The 22,728-nt window shown below is 47.0% G+C and overlaps 1 protein-coding gene across 2 annotated transcripts in view; it reads right to left on the bottom strand.

Annotated features, from left to right (window-relative positions):
* Positions 1-22,728, bottom strand: part of GALNT1 (polypeptide N-acetylgalactosaminyltransferase 1) — a 123,786-nt gene that overhangs the window by 9,867 nt on the left and 91,191 nt on the right. For both annotated transcript variants that reach the window (XM_066579091.1, XM_066579092.1), the window contains exons 9-11: positions 7,841-7,980; positions 7,214-7,312; positions 5,165-5,299 (exon numbers count right to left, since the gene is read on the bottom strand). In XM_066579091.1, coding sequence (XP_066435188.1) covers positions 5,165-5,299; positions 7,214-7,312; positions 7,841-7,980 — 374 coding nt within the window. The remainder of the gene's footprint in view (positions 1-5,164; positions 5,300-7,213; positions 7,313-7,840; positions 7,981-22,728) is intronic.

The raw sequence follows: 22,728 nt of genomic DNA, 5'->3' as shown, positions 1-22,728 counted from the left end.
ACAATCTGTCCTGCACAGTATGATGTCATGCTATGGCATGACATCATACTGTGCAGGGACTAGACAGGCTTCTATCAAGCCTGTCCGGTCAGATCGCGGGACTCTGTGCGGTTGCTAGGCAGTCGAGGGCCCTGTGAAAGGCCCTAGGGCTGGCCATGCAGAGCGCCTATCAAGCCGTGCGCTTGATAGGCACTCTGCATAGGCAGCCCTGGGGCCTTTCAGGAAGTGCTGCCGCCGAGAGTCTGCTGTAAGAACAGCCGGCACGTGAGGTTGTACGGAGCGGGATCCACCCGCGATCCTGCTCCATACAAACATTTGTTCGGACCTATGAACAAATGTACTTGCGAACCGGCTCCTGGAACAGAACCTGTTCGCTAGTAGGGGACCCTCTGTATATATATATTTCTTTAATCGCTGCATTCAAAGACCCTGATCATTTAACTCTTTATCAGCGGAGCTGTGTGGGGTTTTATTTTGCGGGATGAGTCGTACTTTTTATTATCATCTATTGATCTGTGCAGCATTTTGATCACTTTCTATTCCGTTTTTTGTATGGTGAGATAGACTAAATTAGCTGTTTTTCCCATGATTTAAATGTTTTTGCCATGCCGTGCCCCCTGCAGATTGACCTCTTCCCACTCCAGACTGTACATTTACATCCTGCAGCGTCGGAGTATGTATGAAGAGAGATCGCGGCGTAACCTCTCTGCATACAGCACAGGCGTCAGCTGTTTATTACAGCTGACACCCACGGGCAATAGCTGCAATCGTACAGCATTACGTCATACTGCAGGAGCGATAAAAGCATCGCTAGTTGTGGTCCCCCAGGGGACCTTTAAAGAAAAGTTAAAATAAGATCAATAAAGTCTTATTTATTGTTAAAAAAAAAGTAATAAAAAAGTTTAAAATCGCCCCCCTTTTGCCATATATAGAAGAAAAAAAATATAAATCATAAAAGAAAAATACATATTTGGTATCGCCGCGTCCGTAAAAGTCCGATCTATCAAAGTAGCACATTATTTACCCAACATGGTGAACGTAGTCCGAAAAAAAAAAATAAAGAAAGCCAGAAATGCACTTTTTCAGTCACCCTGTCTCCCAGAAAAAATGCTCTAAAAAGCGATCAAAGACTCGTATGTATTCTGGATTGGTACTAACGTAAACTACAGGACATCCTGCAAAAAATGAGCCTTTGCTCAACTACGTCGATGGAAAAAAGTTGTGCGCAGAAGATACAGCAACAACAAATTTTAAAAATTTAACAACTTAAAGGGGTTGTCTCGCGGCAAACATCAAAATTGTACCTTACCCCATTCCCCCTGTCACCCCCCTGGCATAAAATAGCATTTTAAAGCAGTTTTTAAACCGCTTGCTACTCACCGATGTGATGAAAGATGAACTTATAAAATTCTTCTCCCAAGATGGCCGCCGGTCCTTTCCCAGGGATGCACTGCGGTTTTCTCCCATGGTGCACCGCGGGTCTTCTCCCATGGTGCACCATGGGCTCTGTGTGTTCCATTGCCAATTCCAGCCTCCTGATTGGCTGGAATCGGCACACGTGACGGGGCGGAGCTACGCGATGACGCGTAGAAGGGGGCGGAGCCAGAACGCCGCTCGTGCCCGGATCGTCCAGAAGGGAGAAGACCCTTCTGCGCAAGTGCGTCTAAAAAAGCAAGACGACCCCGAAATTAGACGGAGCCATGGAGACGGGGACGCCAGCAACGGAGGAGGTAAGTGAATAACTTCTGTATGGCTCATATTTAATGCACGATGTATATTACAAAGTGCATTATTATGGCCATACAGAAGTGTATAACCCCACTTGCTGCCGCGAGACAACCCCTTTAAACAAAAAACAAAACAAAAAAACCCTCCAAGTTTGGTATGGCAGTAATCGTACCGACCCGCAGAATAAAGTTATCAGGTCGTTTTCGTTGCAGTTTGTGCGCCGTAGAAACAAGAAGCACCGAAAGATGGCGAAGTGTCTTTTTTTTTTTTTTCATCTAACTCCACTTAGAAATTTGTAACGGTTTTTCAGTCCATTATACGGTATCATTGAAGAATACAACTCGTCCCGCAAAAAACAACAAGCCAGTTGGATCGATGGGTAAATAAAGGAGTTACGATTTTTCAAACGGGGGAGGAAAAAACAAAGGAAGAAAAAAAGGGCCGTGTCATTAAAGGGTTAAATAATGTACCATCTTCCCTCTCTGGGTCATTACGGCGCACGGATACCACATGTGTAATTTGGTTTTTAATTTTAAATTTTTTACAAAATAAAGGGAGACAAGTGCTTTTATTTTTTTTTTCTTACTTTTTTTTTTTTTAACTTTTTTAAAATTCGTGTCTCTTTAGGGCAGGGGTCCCCAACACCAGTCCTCAGGGACCACCAACAGGTCATGTTTTCAGGATATCCTACAGTAAGAACACCTGTGGCAATGTCTGAGGCACTGACAATAATTACATCACCTGTGCAACACTGAGAAAATCCTGAAAACATGACCTGTTGGCGGTCCATGGGGACTGGAGTTGGGGAACACTGCTTTAGGGGACTTCCACAGAGACCCATCAGGACCCCCTGATCACATTGCGGGGGTCCAATGGTGTCAGCCCTTTACATGCTGCGGTCGCATAGACTGCAGCATGTAAAGGGTTAACACAGCAGAGATCAGAGGTTTTCTCCATTCTCTGCTGTGTAAGAGCTGGTGTTCAGCTATCTTCTGTCAGCCCTTTACATGCTGCAGTCGCTTAGACCACGGCATGTAAAGGGTTAACAGCAGAGATCGGAGGTTTTCTCTGATCAATGCTGTAAGAGCTGATGTCCGGCTATCCTCTGACAGCCAAGCACCAGCTCTCTCTGCCACAGAGACCATCTTCCAGCTTTTGACAAGCCCATGGTCTCTGTGGCAACCTGTAAACAAAGCAGTGCAGGAGTTTGAAAATAGAAGCGGGAGATTGCCGACAGATCGGTGATATCTTCTTGCTTCTTTTTTTAAAGTCCTGCACTGTTCTATGAGGGACTGTGCAGGCAGAGCACACTGCCACAGCTTATGGCATTGTGCTCTGCAGGTCCCATAGTGAGACATAGCCCGCAAATCTTCTGGGCTATATCCCTATGGGCAATGGAGCTCCTCACGGAAAGATTTCCGGGCGTGCCACTCAAGAGGTTAAGAACCAGACACTTTTTAGGGATTTTACTCATGTGGTAGTTTAACTGCCCTTTTTTTCCCTTTAGCTATTAAATTATTTTTGTTGTGTTTTTTTTTCCGTGACATATAGGGCGATTTTTTAAAATATCTTTTTCACTGACTTTTTGCCACGTTTTTTAGTTTTATTGGAGGAAAAAGCAAAAAAAAGTTAACATTTTTAGTTTTTTTTAAAAATTGGTATATTTATGCTAAAATAAAGTATGGGACCGGGTTCCCCATTTTGTTTCAGATGTTTTGATATATAATATACAGTTTTGGATTACAGGGCGCATACGGCGACGGTTTTGGGTTATTTTCTTTCTTATGTTTATATTGTTGTTTTATTCTGTAATTTTGTTTTACTTATTTATGGAATTATTTCTTTGACCCCTAAATATGTCCCCCATGATGTCATGTAAGACCTCTGGGGGACATTCATGTTTTCTTTTTTTTTTAAATTTGACACTTTTCCCACTGTAGCTGAGGCATCCATAGGAGCTGCATACATAGGAGCCCCAGTTACAGGGGAAACATACCCTGTAGTGACATGAGTCGCTGTCAGAGCTGTCATTGAGCGCTGGCTGTGATTGGCTAAGCGTCATCCAATCAGAGGCCGAGTTTCTAGGAGGCGGGGATTTTTCAATCCCCGGCCAGAAGAGAAGAAGAGAAAAAGTGCCAGGGACCAAGGAGAAGACGCGACCAGGCCGATAGCACTACTTAGGTGATGTATGTGTATTTTATTTATTCCTGCAGCTAAGGCTTAGGTTATGGCTTTGAAAGTAGGATTTCCTACTGTCAAAGTTGCATCGCACCACACAAAAATCGCGTTTTCATGTGATGCGATGCAACAGAGAGGAAGGCTCCATAGGGAAACATGGGCTACAAAACCTCACGAGTCGCAGTCATATGGCCGGACCCGCAAGGTTTTTGTGTCGGGGTGTTGTTTTTTAATTCTATCCTGTGAAGACATTAGGCTTTTTTCGGTGATTCCTGCAATATCCCCTGGGGCCGCTCTCACATGAGCGTTTGTAAAGGTTTTCCTACGTAGCGCTGTTACTGCATACTTTGTGCTGTGACAACGCAGGCACTGCCAGCTGATGATGTCACCATTATCCCTGCTCCCGGAGGCAGAGAAAGCAGCGTTAAAAACATGGTTTTAAGGCACCCCATTCATTTCAAAAAGTGATGCAGCGCGTCAAAAACGAGCAGCAACGCCCGAAAATAGAACATACAGCATTGGTTTCATCGTGCATTATAAACGCTGCGCAAAAACGCCCCTCTGAGAAGCCCCACGGAGATAAATGGAGGCTTAGTGCAGCACTTTTAAGGCCTGTGTGTGGGAGGCGTAAAAGTGGCATTTTGTGTTGAGTTCGGAGAAACCGCCTGTTATATTAGCAGTGTTATTTTACTTTTGCAAACAGCTAAAAGTTTGTAAATTTGGCAAACAATTTGCAGCGGGAAACGAGCGATTTTGATTGTTTTATGCCCCTTTTTCAATATACAATGATTAAGGGCCGAGTCCTAATAGTAGGGATATGGGTTTTTGCTCATGTGAATGGGGGGTGTTTTTTGTTATTTATTCCCTTGCAATGTTCTGGAGGCGTGGCCATGAAGGAGGGTGTGGCCATGAAGGAGGGTGTGGCCATGAAGGAGGGCGTGGCCATGAAGGAGGGCGTGGTCATGAAGGAGGGCGTGGCCATGAAGGAGGGCGTGGCCATGAAGGAGGGCGTGGCCATGAAGGAGGGCGTGGCCATGAAGGAGGGCGTGGCCATGAAGTGCATTGACTACAAGTCTCCTTGACTTCCGCCTTTACATCGGTTTCCTTGATTTTACGGATGTAGATATGGACTGGAAGCTTCTGACATTCTGGCTTCTGCTGTGGAGTGTTTTTTCTGGACCGACCCGCTTGCGCTCCGCTGTATGTTTGATGTTGGAGGGATTATATCACAGTTTGGATAGAGGTAAAGGACACTTACCACCGGGTCATACTCCCACAGCTGATTGCCTCTTAGATGGTGGCATTTCAGCATTATCACTGGGCCATTAAGCTTGGAGACATCTAAACACAAGTCATCTGTTCGGATTTCTTTGCTAGCTGTGTAAGAAAACACCTTGGGTAACAGAAAAAGTATGATGAGTCCGCTGCTGGAGGATCTGTCAGAACAGTCAATGATATGGTAGAAAACATATTACATATCTTGCAATTTGTGGCTAGAGAGCTGGTAAAGCTTGAAAGACCTATTATATATACCGTGCTTCCTCGAAAATAAGCCCTAGCATGATTTTTGAGGAATTTTGTGGAGGCTGGAAATATAAGCCCTAGGTACAATTAAATAAAAAAAAGTCACTAGGAATGCATTGGGTGCGTAAAAACGAACATACAAAACGCAATTGCTGCATTTTTACAACGCTTTTCCGGGTCAGCTGAGTCACCCAACCGGCTCGTTTCAGGTCCCTCCCGCTGCTTTCCAGAGCCCTGCAGCAGTTCCCGCAGTCCTCGGCCGCCCACACAGCACCACTTCCTGGTTACAGGATTCATAAATCCTGCCTCCACAAAGCAATGGCTGTGACTGGTTCTTCGAGTGCTGCGCCTCAGCCAACCAATTCAGCATATCACCTGAAAATAAGCCCTGGCGCCTCTTTTAGGAGAACAATTAATATAAGATCCTGACTTATTTTGTGGAAACACGGTATCTCACATACATGCACAGCAACATCCATGGTAGAACTAAGCTATCATGTTTATTTACACCCTTTTTATGAACCCTTAATCTCATTTGCCTTGGCAGGAGCTGCCTGACACTGGTTGCTATAGTTAAATTTACCCATTAAGTATGAGTGTATGTTAAGGTGACCCATCCACCATTAACAACTAGCCATGGGCCTTTGAGTGAGTTACTTCTGTAATCCAGTGCTTTGTGCCTCAGCTATAATCCTATTACACCGTGTGTTGTGTAAGAGAAGCAGTTGCCTTCCCTCTAACCACTTAGATGTTTCGGTCAGCATTGAATGCAGCATCTAAGGTGTTAGCTGTGATCAAGGCTGCTGCAGGCAGGTATCAGCTGTGTAACGCAGCTATCACCCACCAAATAAGGAGTGTCCTCTGCTCCCGAGTCCGCAGGCACACGTTCTTCCTCACTCACCTCAAGCTAGTATGTACACTATTTTCCCCTATACTGTAGTTGCCCTCACACCAGTCCAAGCTTCTAGCCATCTTCGACACCCCCCTCCCCCCCCCCCCCGAGTACAGCCGCAGCCTCCCCATTCAGGTGCAGTCCATCACTGCCAAACATGACGTTAGTCCGCTTCTCTGCACACCAGTTCACTAGCCATTTGTTTACTCCTAATACCTTGCTGTCTTTTTGGTGTGGCACATGGCAAGTAGAAAATACTACTTTTAAAGGTTTTACCCTAAGCTTATGGCTTAGGTCCTTGAAATTATTTTTAAGGACCTTACCCTACCTCTAATGTCGACACTGATACCCATGTGCACCATGACAACTGGGTCCCAATCAGCCCTTCCCAATAATCCGTCAACCCAATTAGAGATATGGCAATCTTTCATAAAGTTTAACCTATCGGGCCCCTTAACGACTGAGTCCCCACTACCAGGACCTCTCTGGTGTTTCCTATTCCTCTTCTTACTCTCCTAACTGTAACCCAGCTAGCGTCCTCCATTGTCCTGCACCACCCTGCTACCCCAGCGAGCGCCTCATATTACCAATGTAGAGCAGCATGCACCCTCCACGGCTGTTCCAGGACTGCTCCCCTCCCACGTGGCACCATGCTTACAAGCCCCCACGCTCCCTTCCTCCATGCAGATGCAGTAATTACACTTATTGTAAACGGACCGAATCTCCTGGTTTTACAGCTCCTGTTTATTTCTGACTTCTATTAAAAGTGATGCAAAAATTGGCCTTTTATTGTGGAGCATCCAGCCTGACTTTATACCAGGATACCATCTAAACTATTGCATTAAAGGGTTAATAGAAGAGACTGCAAACTGGCGTGAACACACATCGTACCTGGTTTCCTCCCATTCCATGGCAGTTGAAAATGCCAACTTTTTCATTTTCTTTTCTTGCCATATTGTCCAAACACTGATTAGTCTCAACATTTCTGATCTGCATAGAAAACACCAGAGTAGTTACATTTATAAGCAGTCTATATACAGCAACAATATGCAACGATGTACAGCGAGGACCCGCGCCGCCCCACCGCCACCCCACCGCCAGGGCCCGCGCCGCCCCACTGCCAGGGCCCGCGCCGCCCCACCGCCAGGGCCCGCGCCGCCCCAACAATTCCTCATTTGAACGAGCCAGCAATGTCGGAGTTCTTGCATTTGCTCCTGCAGTCTGTTAATATCAGCAGATACATAGTTGGTTTGATCATAATACACGCGAAGCTCTTGCCTGAGCTTCCAGCAGCATGGACAGAAGTGAACCCCTAGTGTGTGAGCACTGACTGCAGAGAGGAGTCCGATGGCTTCCTGCATACACAGACCGGTATAGAAGGCACAGCCCTGGACTCCGAGGCCCATAGGACCCGACACATTCCCTTTAACGCTTCTCCTATTATACTGTGGCTTATCAATCATTTTGCAGGCATCTTATGAAGAGAGGTTTATATGTATAACATTTTAGAGAGCTTACCTCCCCCAAGGAGAAATAATGACGAGGTATCTGGGAATCAGGATAAACAGTCTCTAAGTACCAAGAAAATGGTTTGCACTGAAGTTTATGCCTCAAGGCAACTCTTGAAGATATGTCTCCATAATCTACTTTAGTCACACCTGGAATTATAAGAAATGCTACAATTAGCTTGAGAACTGGAATCAAAACTGTAGACATATGTTAAAGCCTATACACCAGGTTCTCCTTCCTCTCATTTGCTGCTGTTTGCACCCAGTTTCATACTTGAGTTCTGATTTTCCTATTTTTCTGTTGCCCTGCTGTCTGCAATCCACTCTGAGGCAGGGGGCGTGTAGCAAGTCTAGCATTCTGCCAGTACTTCACTGCCCTGTACTTCTTTTCCCTTACTTGCCATGCTGCACTGATCTGTCTCTGGTCCATCTGAATGCCCAGTCCTCCACTTTCTCAGGACAATTCAGGCATTTGGAGACACTCTGGTTAGTATACCCTATCTAGTGTATTATACATACATAACAGCAGGAGAGGCAGAGATTGTGCAGACTGCAGACACTGGGGGCTAGTTACAAACACCATCTAAAGGCCAGACGGCACAAACTAATGCTATTTTTACACTAGACAATAGTTGACTGAGCAGCAGCACAAGCGCGGACATCGCCACCAAGGTGGTTGGCGCTCGTGCAGAGCGTTTAGGCAGACTTATCGCTGGATTGCGGGCTTCTCGCTCAGCGCTTCATCCTCTATGCACCCGTGATCAAGCAGTAGCTTTTATGCTGACTGAGTCAGTGATGATGGCGGGTGAACAACTAGTGAGCGATTGTTTTGTGTAAATGGCCCAACAGACTAGACAGTCTTAAAATGCACCAGATTTATCAGTCTTTTCACGGCAGCAGAAGAATCTCTGACAAAGATCGGCAAGGAATATTGCTGCACAGATTTACCACAGTAGCTCCACTGAACTGAACGTCTGTGGAATTTTAAGACTTAGGCCTCCTTCCCACGGACGGATTTCCGCCGCGTAATTTGCGGCGGAAATCCGCTGCGTTGCCCCCTGCTATTAGGTTCTATTGAACCTAATAGCTCAGTGCTCACGGTGCGGAATTCCACCGCGGAATTCCGCACCGTGAAATCTCCCGTCCTCACCCATGGCATGCTCTATTTGCCGCGGGTGTACGCGCGGACGGCTTCCATTGCAGTCAATGGAAGCCGTCTGTCACGCTATCTTCCGCTGTAGCACAGCAGAAGATAGCGTGAAACTGCTTCCCCGCCTACCGCGTCACATGACGCGGCCGACCATGTCATGTGACGCAGTGGGCGTGTCATGTGACGTAGCCGGCGTGTCACATGACGCTGTGGTGCGTCACATCGAAGCGTCATGCGGGAGCGAGGACACCGGATCCGCAGGTAAGTTTGGAGGTCTCTGGGGGGGCGCCATGATGGGCTCCACGCCCTTTTTGGAGTCGTCATAAAAATGTGTCCAAAAGTGTCTAAAAGTACATAATAAATGTGGTGAGAAGTGTGTATGACAGTTTCTGGTTCAATTTCTGCCACAAAACTGTCATATACGGAATAGTAAATGTGCCCACTGTGTCTGCAGAGAGCAGGGAGCAGCCAGTGAAGATAGCTCCTCCCCCACGTCCTAGCATACCAGTAACTACAGAAGCTCAGTACCTGCAAACAGGCAGTGGATTGTATAGTGGCTGGCACTTTAAACTTGGTACGTATATTATAAGATTGATGAAGTACACACTAACTATTACATGAGCATACACTTTCTGGATAGTTAGTGCTCCTTTAACCATAGATTAAATTCCTTCCAAAAGGTAATCGTTACATTTTCTTGTGCGGTTTTATTAATTAGATGTAAGCTTGTAGAGCTGCCATTAAATCCTTCTGTCCCAGTCTACACCAAGCTGTCAAGGGAACTTAAAGGGGTTGTCAGAGTTAAAGAATGATCTTCCCCATACCCAAACATAATAGCAGCTAAGCATCACCTCTTGGGGTCCCGCTGCCAACGGTACGTACAGGGCAGACGTGGAGCTGCCAGCAAGGGGCATGCGGGCAGCTAGAGGAGGATTCATGCTTTCATTATGTTTTGGGCATCAGCAAGATAGAACATCAAAATATAAAGCATTTAAAATGAATTCTGAAGCGTCGGCTTTTAACAATCCCTGCAGCCGTTCGACTGAAAACCAACATTTCAAGAATATTTTGGTTAGGAACAAATGCACGAACTCAGCAGCACACCAAGAAACCGCCTAAGCGGGGGAGATATAGATGAAATAAACTTGAAGCTGAAGGGTGCACGCTTACCAGTGGACCCGGACTTCTAAGATCCTCAGAAACGTTAGGTAGAGATGGTAGCGTAAGCAGCACTCCGTGGAACTCTTTTCAAGAAAAGATCTTCAGGCAATCTTCATATGATAAAAGGTCCATACGACATCTTTATTGTTGTAAACAAAACTTAGAACTCCACGTACATATAGGAGCTTGTGCGACGTTTCGTCCTTCTCAGAGGACTTTCTCAAGCATGTTCTAAGTTTTGTTCTAAAAGAGTTCCACGGAGTGCTGCTTACGCTACCATCTCTATCTAAGAATATTTTGGTTTGGACAGTAACAAGAAAGGAACACAAAAGGTTAAAAAATGTCTAAGAACCCAATTTAAATAAGTGATTTTGTGAAGATGTATTTGCTTCTAGTTGCTGATAGGTCCTTGTAAATAATGTTACCTAAATACAGAGGAAGTGTGGAAGATGGACAAGGCTTTAGAAGCTGAGAGTTAGACACCAGTGGACCTCCTCTGGCCTTCAGAAACCATTCACAGTGGCACAACTTCCATTAGTTGTTGGATATCGGCCCCTGCGGACAGGAAACTTCTTGCAGTTGCCCCAAGTTAGACTGCAGGAAGGTTCATGCTGCTTGTGTACAAGTCTGCCCTCAGCAGCAGGAATCTGGATCCACCTGACCAGGAGATGTTTTACCGCTGATGGTTGACCCTAGTCTTTTTGTTCCTCTGGGCAGCGGTGGAGCTGGTTGCCTACCGTTATGGAGCATCAGTGCTAAGGAACAACTAACTGGGCAGGACGTACTAGTTGTACTTGGCGGACGCCTGCTGGGCTGCACACGCTCTGTTCCAAGATTCCCGACATCCCCCTCAGACGCCTGAGTGGACAGGTCGCTGATGCCCGCAGGGTCCTTTCAGTGGATAGGTTACCCCGGTTATGCCATTCTCTGTATACAGTTGACCCTATTGTACGGAAACCCCCCACAAGGTTGGCAGCTTTTGAAATACTAGCCCTGATTAGTCTAAGAGACGGCCGACTGCGCTGGAAGTCGCTCAGATCGCTGGATCTTCATATTTTAATGTGAATGATTCTCATTGACACAGATTAGTGGAAATCTTGCTCCATGGATTTTATGCCGCACTCCGGGGGTCACAGGATAATGTCCTTACAGGAAAGCGCCAATCATGAGGGCGGCGTCTCTAATAAACTGGCTAGTCAGTGTAGCTTTTGCATTGATAAGGTTAGCAAGGCGTTGGGGATAGATAGAATGGACTATGGCTGCAGCGTCACACAGGCGGATCTCTGTAACCATGGAGATACATAGCTGTGGGGCAGGAAGCAAACTATTCTTCACCATGTCTCCGCTGTTTGTTCATTGCGCCAAAAGTCTCAAATCCCCATGACTCCGCCCCTCCTGCTGCCCCATGATTCTGCTCCCTCCATAACACTGCCCCTCCCGCCCCCCCCCATATGACTCGGCCCCTCCCGACCCCTCCCCCCCCATCGACTCGGCCCCTCCCGACCCCCTCCCCCCCCATGACTCGGCCCCTCCCGACCCCCCCATGACTCGGCCCCTCCCGACCCCCTCCCCCCCCCATGACTCGGCCCCTCCCGACCCCCTCCCCCCCATGACTCGGCCCCTCCCGACCCCCTCCCCCCCCCCATGACTCGGCCCCTCCCGACCCCCTCCCCCCCCCATGACTCGGCCCCTCCCGACCCTCTCCCCCCATGACTCGGCCCCTCCCGACCCTCTCCCCCCATGACTCGGCCCCTCCCGACCCTCTCCCCCCATGACTCGGCCCCTCCTGTTTCCCCCCCCATGACTCGGCCCCTCCTGTCCCGCCCCATGACACTGCCCCTTCCGCCCCCTTATTACTCTGCTCCCCCCATGACACTGCCCCACATGACTCTGCCCCTCCTGACCCCCCCCATGACACTGCCCCTTCCGCCCCCTTATTACTCTGCTCCCCCCATGACACTGCCCCCCCCATGACTCTGCCCCTCCTGACCCCCCCCATGACACGCTCCCTTCCACCCCCTTATTACTCTGCTCCCCACATGACACTGCCCCACTGCCCCCCATGACTCTGCCCCTCCTGACCCCCCCATGACACTGCCCCTTCCATCCCCTTATTACTCTGCTCCCCCTATGACACTGCCCCCCCATGACTCTGCCCCTCCTGACCCCCCCTTATGACACTGCCCCTTCCGCCCCCTTATTACTCTGCTCCCCCCATGACTCTGCCCCTCCTGACCCCCCCCATGACACGCTCCCTTCCGCCCCCTTATTACTCTGCTCCCCACATGACACTGCCCCACTGCCCCCCATGACTCTGCCCCTCCTGACCCCCCCATGACACTGCCCCTTCCATCCCCTTATTACTCTGCTCCCCCTATGACACTGCCCCCCCCATGACTCTGCCCCTCCTGACCCCCCCCCCCTTATGACACTGCCCCTTCCGCCCCCTTATTACTCTGCTCCCCCCATGATACTGCCCCACGGCCCCCCCCCCCAATGACTCTGCCCCTCCCTTATTATATACTAAAAATGATCACTCTATATAAATGTTAAGACTCCATATGAACCGCGGCGGACCGTACAGACGGGTGCGACACACGTGTGCCTGCATGCGGCCACAGATCAATAAGAGCCGGTAGATGGAGCCAAGACTGCATATAGTGTGGCCCGTCACTCTACGGTCATACGCTACTGAGCTTTGCCAAGAGAGGAGCGCCTCACGCCCTTCAGACGGACGGAAGACAGGTCCTCATTCAGCAACCCTCAACAGAAAGGACTTCATGTGAAACGAGCTGACAAGAATGAGGGGCGGACTGAGGCAACCCAGAGAGGCATCTGCCATGAAGCAAGCTGGGGCGCCACCTTGTGGTAAGTGGGCTTCGGTGCGCTGTCCCTGAACTCTAATCAACCAGCCAGAATTTCACAGAGGCAGTATCAGTCCAGAGAAAAGATTTAGCAAAACTTACTGCGTGGACCCTCAAACTAATAAATTTAAAATATAACTTTTATTTGCAATACTTAAAATAAAGAAGAACAAACACACATACATATATCATATAAGATGAGGACGTATCAGAAAAAAAATTATATAAGTGGCATCGATCAAAATTTATAAGTGGGTGTGGACCAATCAAGTGTGGTAGCAAAAAGGTTTTCCTTGCACTCAACTGTTCTGTAATGATGGTCCTGAGTCAATAAGATGGAGAAAAATTATTGCACAGGCGTCATCCTAATAATAAGGGGTGACCTTGCCAATGCCTGAGCAATAGTATGACCTGATGCCACCTCTTCAAGGAAATAAAGACCAGCCAGGTCGAATGACAAAAATTTGCACTCAACTATTATGTAATCTTTGTCCTGTGATTTACAGAAAGGTAATTAACGTTGTTGCTCAGGTGTCATCCTAATAATTAGGGGCGACATCACGGAAAACCTGAGCGATGGTAAAAACCCTACGCGTTTCCCCCACAAAAAGTGGGTTCCTCAGGGGTTCAAATAGAACAATTCCAGCCAAAAATCGTAAAACCGGATAATGGCTGTAATAGATAAATACCAGCAAAAGGTAATATAGCTGGGTAGTGGCCTCAAAAAAGACAAAATCTTCAGAAGATAACGTATCTGTTATCCCTCAGCGATAATAAAGAAGAGAATTAAAATAAAAATCTACTCTCCTAGGTAATTTGAGACCATAAATATGGTTCCTAGTCAATAGAACGCCGTTTTTGTTGCAAAAAAAAGGAGACCAGCTAGTGTTAAATTAGATATAGATATCCCAACTAGACGATACTAAAGCTCTAGCCAGAATAGAGTATCCCCAGTTGATGCTAATATCATCAGTAAGGAGACAGAAACAAAATAAAGAAAATGAAAAACCGGCAGCATGTCAGTCCTGGTGGTGGGCTGACAGCATAATGAATGTCTGGATCACTTGGTCTTAAATAGGAATAGATTGTCCAACCTCTCCATGGGAGTGTCACTCTAATAGCCAATCATAGTTCATGATGTCAGCCGTTGTCATGGTAGTTAATTAGCTTCACCACCTACCAATGCTAAATCAAGTTATGTGGATCAAATCAGGTGAGCGGTCCATCTTAAGTGTACGGACCTATATGAGCAGATGGAAGAGCAATGTATTTGATCGCTTTAGGAACCGCTGATAGCTGTCAAAGAGTCCCGTGCGTCTCCGTAGTACCGTGCGTGCGTACCGTGACGTCATCGCGCGACAAACACGTGATACAGCCCATTTGTTGCCATAGTGGAGCGGGTGTGACATCATCGCGTTCAGCGGCATATATAATCATTCCTGCTACACATGGCTGAAGTATACAGCGGTATATATATAATCATTCCTGCTACACATGGCTGAAGTATACAGCGGTATATATGATCATTCCTGCTACACATGGCTGAAGTATACAGCGATATATATGATCATTCCTGCTACACATGGCTGAAGTATACAGCGGTATATATGATCATTCCTGCTACACATGGCTGAAGTATACAGCGGTATATATGATCATTCCTGCTACACATGGCTGAAGTATACAGCGGTATATATGATCATTCCTGCTACACATGGCTGAAGTATACAGCGGTATATATGATCATTCCTGCTACACATGGCTGAAGTATACAGCGGTATATATGATCATTCCTGCTACACATGGCTGAAGTATACAGCGGTATATATGATCATTCCTGCTACACATGGCTGAAGTATACAGCGGTGTATATGATCATTCCTGCTACACATGGCTGAAGTATACAGCGGTATATATGATCATTCCTGCTACACATGGCTGAAGTATACAGCGGTGTATATGATCATTCCTGCTACACATGGCTGAAGTATACAGCGGTATATATGATCATTCCTGCTACACATGGCTGAAGTATACAGCGGTATATATGATCATTCCTGCTACACATGGCTGAAGTATACAGCGGTATATATGATCATTCCTGCTACACATGGCTGAAGTATACAGCGGTGTATATGATCATTCCTGCTACACATGGCTGAAGTATACAGCGGTGTATATGATCATTCCTGCAACACATGACTGAGGTATACAGCGGTATATATGATCATTCCTGCTACACATGGCTGAAGTATACAGCGGTGTATATGATCATTCCTGCTACACATGGCTGAAGTATACAGCGGTATATATGATCATTCCTGCTACACATGACTGCATCATATAGTTGGTTACAAAGAGAGGATATAGCATATCGTGACAGCTGTATATTAATTAATCCAAAGAGACGAATTGAAGATGATGATATGGCATCCGATGATTGGCTGATATAGCATCATAGCAAAAGATGCAATTGGTACAGAGCAGATGTTCTGGCCTAGCAATACCCTTAGGCAGCAGCGATGCCACTTACTGCAAAAGAGGGGGTAATATTGCAATGTAATGTAGAGGCATCTAATAATAAAGATATAAATATGTCTACATGTTAGCACATTAGACCAAACGGTAGCCACACTATAAACCAATAATACTAATATAACAGTTAGGATATTGATGTCGAGATCAATCTGAGTCCAGGATATTTTATAAGACCATCATCAGATCCAGATTAGTGGTAAGTAGAAGATCATTATGCACAGAGATCATAATATATCAAGAGTCGATTATAAAGATGGTCAAAAAAGATGAAGTTATTTGGAGGCGTTTTGCTCCTCTGATGGTGGATTTACTACATATAAAATCACGTTAGCAGCACTGACTGTATGTCTCCACTAGATAAAGCAATTACAAGATAGCGGTTCGTTAAGTCCTTTTGGAGCGACTGACTGGATTCGAAAAATCCAACTGACCTCTTTTTGCAATAAGAGTCTATTTGTATCGCCACGTCGCCCATCTTGGCGGATGCATTCTATGCCCTGGAACTTGATCTGGGTTTCGTCCCCACCATGGGCATCCCAGATGTGTGTAGCTACGGGTGTTGGTTCGTTCCGTCTGATGTTGCCACGTAGTTCATTGGGCAGGAGCAGGTGGCCAAATACACGACATTCTTGGAGTGACAATTGATGAATTCTCGATTGTAGAATTCAGCAGATGTTGAGGCGCTGCGAAAAACAGGGCTTTTTGTGATAAACGAGCATGCTGCACACCCGGAACAAGGGAAAGTACCCTTTAGATTATGCCTACCCAACCACATACTTGCCGGGATTTCAGATTTAAGATGGCTCCTTACGAGCCGGTCCCGCAAGTTACGACCTCTTCTGAAAGTAATTAGTGGAGACGAGGGTAGTAGGTCACGAATGTCCTATCGTAAGTACCGATAATTCTAGTGATGTTTTGATCCTCTTTTTTACGGGGTTGTAATAGTTCCGTTCGCTTTTTTTCGGCTGCAAAGTTATAGGCCTCTGAGATAATTGTTTCTGGGTAGCCCCTTTGTTTAAATCTCGAGGACAGTTTTTTCCCTTCTGATATGAATTTGTTTTCTGAGGAACAGTTCCTGCGAATCCGCATGAACAGGCCTTTAGGGATCCCTTTACGGAGCGGGTATGGATGATGACTACCCCATGTTAAAAGGGAATTGGTTGCAGTGGATTTGCGAAACGTTGTGGTAGACAGAGTCCCGTCTGGTTCTTTAGAAATCCTCAAGTCGAGGAAATTAATTGCTTTCTCATCGCATTCAGCCGTAAGTCGCAAATTGAGATTATTTTTATTCAATTTGTCGACAAATGTCACAAAGTTGTTTTTTGGGCCGGACCAGAGTATAAAAATATCATCAATGTACCTTGACCACATGATCATATTCTTGGTAAATGACTGGTTCTCTTCAGAAAAACGTGCCTTTCTTCCCACCAGCCCAGGAGCAGATTGGCGTAAGATGGGGCGCAAGGCGTCCCCATCGCGGTGCCCCTGAGCTGGTACCCTGGAATAAAAAATAATTATGGGTTTACGATAAACCCTAAAAGGTCTTTGATAAATTGGTTATGTTCGTAATACTGATGACCTTTTTGGCTGAGAAAGTATTCGGTGGCTGCTAGACCTAGATCGTGGGGAATTGAGCTGTAAAGGCTCTCAACATCCACTGTAGCCAGGATGACGTCTGGATCTGTATGGATGCCCTCGATTTGGCGCAACATGTCGAGAGTATCCTCCACATGCGATGGGAGGGCGTTAACCCCTTATGTACCTTGGGTAAGATATAAAATGTAGCTACCCTGGGATGTCTAGGAACAAGGTACTCGAATTCTGTTGGACTAATCAATTTGGACGACAAAGCTCTTTCGGCAATGGATAATAGCTCACGAGAGTATTGTACTGTGGCATCGGAAGGAAGTTTTTCGTATGTATCTGTATCATCTAGTAGAGTCATACATACATCGACATATTGTCCTCTATTAAGGACCACGATGATGCCACCTTTATCAGATGGTTTGAATACTATCTCATTACAGTTTTCCAGGGATTTTAATGCGAGAGATTCGGTACGAGTCATATTTTGAGGACCTCTGCAGTCTTTGGGGTTGAGATTTTGAATTTCTTTCAGGACAATTTTTTCAAAGGTATCGAGAAGAGGACAGTGTAGAGAGGGAGGATTAGATGAATTTTTATTTTTGAGTTGGGTAAATGGGCCTATCCTTTTTTTTTTAATCAACCAGCCAGGATGGGCTGCAGGGCAATGGCAGACTCTCAGGCTTGTCATGTACTACTGCACACTAGGCTGCTGGGAAAAGTACAGAAAGATGGCAGTATATTGTACAGGTGATCAGAAGACCAGAGGGTCAGGCTCCCTAGAGAAACAGGAAAACGGTGGTAAAGTTAGGTTTCTATTTTTCAAAGGCTTTTAAAAAAATATTGAAAATAATCTAAAAAGAATTAAAAAAATTAAAGAAATTGGTGTCACAAGTATAAAAGTGTGAAGGGTTAAACTATCGCATCATCAGTAAATGCCGTAAAACGCAGACAATTAGAACTGGACTTTGGGAATCCCTGCGAGCCCAAGAAGGAAGAGGAATAAAAAGTGATCAAAAGTCGTATGCAGCCACTAAAAAGGAGATCGGGCTGCGTAAGACCGCCGCGGGCGTGGGCCTCACAATGCGGGGACAGGGAATTGGGTCCATTTAATGTCATGCCTGGTAGTAAAAGACTATAAACCTGGCATCACTAACTGCACCGAGCTGCCAACCCAGGCGTCAAGGGCACAGCTAGGGGGCGTTCTATTCCCATCCACTGCAAGGTTGTGTGTGTGTAGATATATATATATATATATATATATATATCACATTGAATGGGAGCCTCGCAAACTACTGTACAACTCGCTCCGCAGAACACACGCCCTTATAGCAGAGGGGGATGGAAAATAAAGACAGAAATGGAACAGAAGCCAAGAAGCGTCAGGTCTTCAAGGGGTTTGTAGGCGGCAGCGGTCTTGGCAGTAGCTGCGGATGAGGCAAGAGGCTCAGCAATATCCCCGGGCCTCATATTATACCCAACGTCTGCACCCCGTGCCGTCCATCACCCTCAGCCGGGACATTCTATCAGCTTTTAGGGATTGTATCGGGGACTACATACCTACACGATCCCCAATGTGTATCCATGAATGGCGTAGCAAATTCCTGCGGCGCTGGACACAGCCGTCTGCTCTATACAGACGCCGCTCGTCTTACAGGCTTCCCAGAGTACATCCTGTGTGTCCAAGGGGCCCAACTTCACTATACATTTCAGATGCAAATTCGGATCTTCATGCAGTTTTTGCGTGAATCACTGATGCATGCTGGGTGCAGGCACGGCTGTATTGCTGCACGCAGGGTGCAGCGTGCTCAAACTAAGGGAGATTCTGGAGCAGAATTGCGACATTTGGTATATTTTTATTGGGCGCTGCTGATGGCCGATGTAGGTGGGCTCTGCGCCCCCAACATACCAGCCATTGCGTGTAACCGTCTGCTCGCATGCAGGTTCTAGGGGGAAGCCGATGCTTGAAGGCACTTTGTCATAAACCTCTATGAAGATGGACGTGGCGGTCAGCCACCGCTCTGTGCAGCCGTTCCAGGGAGGCACTTTTATAGCTGTGGAACGCCTGTATTCTGGAGGATTGGTGGCCCTTCCGGTCCGGGGGGCCACGTAGACACAGGCCTGACTGCGATGTGGAACTCCTGTATTCTGGAGGATGGATGACACTTCTGGTCCGGGGGCCACGTAGACACAGGCCTGACTGCGATGTGGAACTCCTGTATTCTGGAGGATGGATGGCACTTCCGGTCCGGGGGGCCACGTAGACACAGGCCTGACTGCCATGTGGAACTCCTGTATTCTGGAGGATGGATGACACTTCTGGTCCGGGGGCCACGTAGACACAGGCCTGACTGCGATGTGGAACTCCTGTATTCTGGAGGATTGATGGCCCTTCCGGTCCGGGGGCCACGTAGACACAGGCCTGACTGCGATGTGGAACTCCTGTATTCTGGAGGATGGATGACACTTCTGGTCCGGGGGCCACGTAGACACAGGCCTGACTGCGATGTGGAAGTCCTGTATTCTGGAGGATGGATGGCACTTCCGGTCCGGGGGGCCACGTAGACACAGGCCTGACTGCCATGTGGAACTCCTGTATTCTGGAGGATGGATGACACTTCTGGTCCGGGGGCCACGTAGACACAGGCCTGACTGCGATGTGGAACTCCTGTATTCTGGAGGATTGATGGCCCTTCCGGTCCGGGGGCCACGTAGACACAGCCCTGACTGATGTGGAACTCCTGTTTTAGGGGGCCTTGTGGTTCATTTTCTACATGGGTCACATTTTCAGGAACGAAGATCAATTTTTAAGCTTTTTTAATCAAAAATTACACTTTGTTGCAAAACTGCATGAAGGTGCCTGGGTGCCTGAACGGCATTGTGGCAGTGTGCCAGGTGTCTGCCGGGCATGGGGGCTTTAATGGGATTTTTTATTCGGTCATTTAGGTTTTATTTGTAAATGTCAGAAGTTTTAAACTTTTCCTGGCTACAAAAGTGCAAAGTGCCCATAAAACCCTGGCAGAGAAAGGGTTAATGTTTGGAGTGTCTGCAGCAAGGTGGCAGTGTGGCATTATCAGTCGGGGGGTCCGCACTAGCGCCCCCTGGCTTCAGACTACAACGCTGCGGGGCTTTTAGACAGATTTTTGAATTTAAAAAAGTGCATGTAACAAACGGATAGAAATAAAGTGAGCGGATAGGAGATAGGTGAGTGCTAGATGAGCGCTAGTCGTCTCTTCGGGGTAAAATCAACCCCCTCCACAGGGTAAAACTAACATCTGCATAAAAACACTTCACACTGACAGACGCACTTAAAGATAAAATCTCAAAGGCTCCTCGCCGCCCGGTGGACATGTGCCCTCCTGGCCTCCGACACGGGTACAGCGAGCCAGCGGGGGAGAAAAGGAAGACTAGGACCCCCAGAGAGGTGACTCAGGACAGCAGCTGAGATGTGTAACCCCAATGTGGGACCCCCAGAAAGCTGACTCAGGACAGCAGCTGAGATGTGACCCCAATGTGGGACCCCCAGATAGGTGACTCAGGACAACAGCTGAGATGTGTGACCCCAATGTGGGACCCCTCCTGAGAATTACCAGCCTCCCATCTCCAATTTTATAAGCAACCCAGGAATCCAGTCGGAGACTGCAGGCCTCACAGAAAGGGACTTTTGTAAAGTTTTCTCAATGTGAATCTTGCCAATTTACCAATGGCCTAGGCTAACTTATAACAAGAAGATCCTAAGACTTGCCAGGGATTTGTAGATCAATGCCCAATTCACTTGAACTGCAAGCTTACGAGTCCCTACAGACGGGGCTAAAGAGGCTTTTATTGTGCTGTTCTATAGGGAGAGGCCTTGGCAAGCGCCGCTGATTCCGCTTTGAGAATACATAGTAACATAGTATGTAAGGCTGAATGAAGACAAATGTCCAAGACAATGAGAAGGTGCAGTCACCAGAAGCCTAGAGACATTTCAGAAAGTGTTCGAAGTACCTGTACCTCCTCTGCAGCATCCTCACTCTTGTAGATACATCCTTGTCTGTTGGTTAACAAGTCATCTGGGCGGCGTATAACTAAATTCCCCACCACCTCCACACCATTCGCAACCTGACTGGTTGTTTGGATTAACTCATTCACGGTGATTGGTTATTTGGTTTGGCTGATTCACGGTGATTGGTTGTTTAGGTTGGCTCAAGTAGAGGTGGTGTGGAATAAGGATATATGCCATCTGGGTTCATGCACTAGCCTCAGAACTGGAGTGGAACAATGAGGCTCTTCGAGATGCCCTCTAGGAGGATCACTTGGGTACAATTAAGGACTGAGTTCATTGGTTGTTATCTACCCACTTCCTCATATGACCTTATTTCTTTTGCCACCTGAATAGGCAGCCGGTTTTGGGAACGCCAGAAGCAATTTGCTAGAGAAAGAAGACTTCCTTGTCTTACATCATCATTTCAAAGATCACTCCAGGCTTCTACTACAGAGTCATTTGAGGAACCTATAGATCTGGCAAAATCCAGATTGACTCCAGAAGAGCAACAACGGAGATGTTCTGGTTAACCGGTGTCTGGCTATAAGGTGGCTATAAGCTGGCTATAAGGTTAACACTGGAGGAGTAGAGGCACCTTCTTGAGGGACCTATTCATCTGGTCAAGGCGTTTACCTGTCACAAAAATTAGACCACACATTTGAATCCTCAGACAAGCCCACTGGTTTATGTTCTTTTCCCGTTTTGACTTCCATCTACATTTCAGACCTTCTGACAAGAACGTGAGGATAAATGACCTAATACATTGCCCTGATCTCTGCACAGAGCCTCCACTCATAATAGATCCTGCCTGAAGGAAAAACCTTTGTTCCATCTGCTAAGCACCATTAGATCCAGTCCTGGGGTTAAGACTCCAGACTGGCAGGGCATCGCGATGTGAAGAAAGCAGTGACTACAGTCTATCCTTGCCCAGAGTCCTTTGGGATTACGTGGTAGCATGCTAGACCTGTGCAACAGACAAGCCCTCGTGCCGACGAGCTGCTGGACTGTTGTTGCACACATGCTGCTAGGTGCTATGGACTATTACTTGACCTCCCTTGCTCCTCCCAAAGCACCATGATCTGGGTGGTCGTGGACAGATTTTCTAAGATGTTATCCTACTACAAGGACTTGAATATTGTATCTGATTGTGGAGTCCAGTTCACATCTAGTTTGAGAGCTTTTTGTGGAATGTCCGGCATCAAGCTGGACTTTTTATTTGCTTACCATCCCCAACCCAATTGGCCGGTGGGGTGAGTGAAGCAGTCAGTTCAGACCAAAAGGTGCAGAATGCGTTCCAAAAGGGGGATAAGATAGGATAGCATTTATCACTGTGAGCCCTGGACCAGCATGTGCATGTAGGATCGCTTCACAACTCGCCACACATCCCTGAGATTGTTAGTTTTACCATTTGTTTTAGGTCATTATACGCTGATGTACTTCGCACAACCGACATAGACCAAGCAACTACTTATTATATTCTTAGGTTGGGTTGGAAGAAAGGCTGCAGGGCGAGTGGAAGCCCCCTACACCTCCGCTTCTTACTAGAAGACCCTCCCACCGACTAAACTTCAGTGTCG

Source organism: Eleutherodactylus coqui, chromosome 9, assembly GCF_035609145.1.
Source record: "Eleutherodactylus coqui strain aEleCoq1 chromosome 9, aEleCoq1.hap1, whole genome shotgun sequence".
In the NCBI taxonomy this organism is placed as follows: Eukaryota; Metazoa; Chordata; class Amphibia; order Anura; family Eleutherodactylidae; genus Eleutherodactylus; species Eleutherodactylus coqui.
This window is presented reverse-complemented; position numbering and strand designations above follow the sequence as displayed.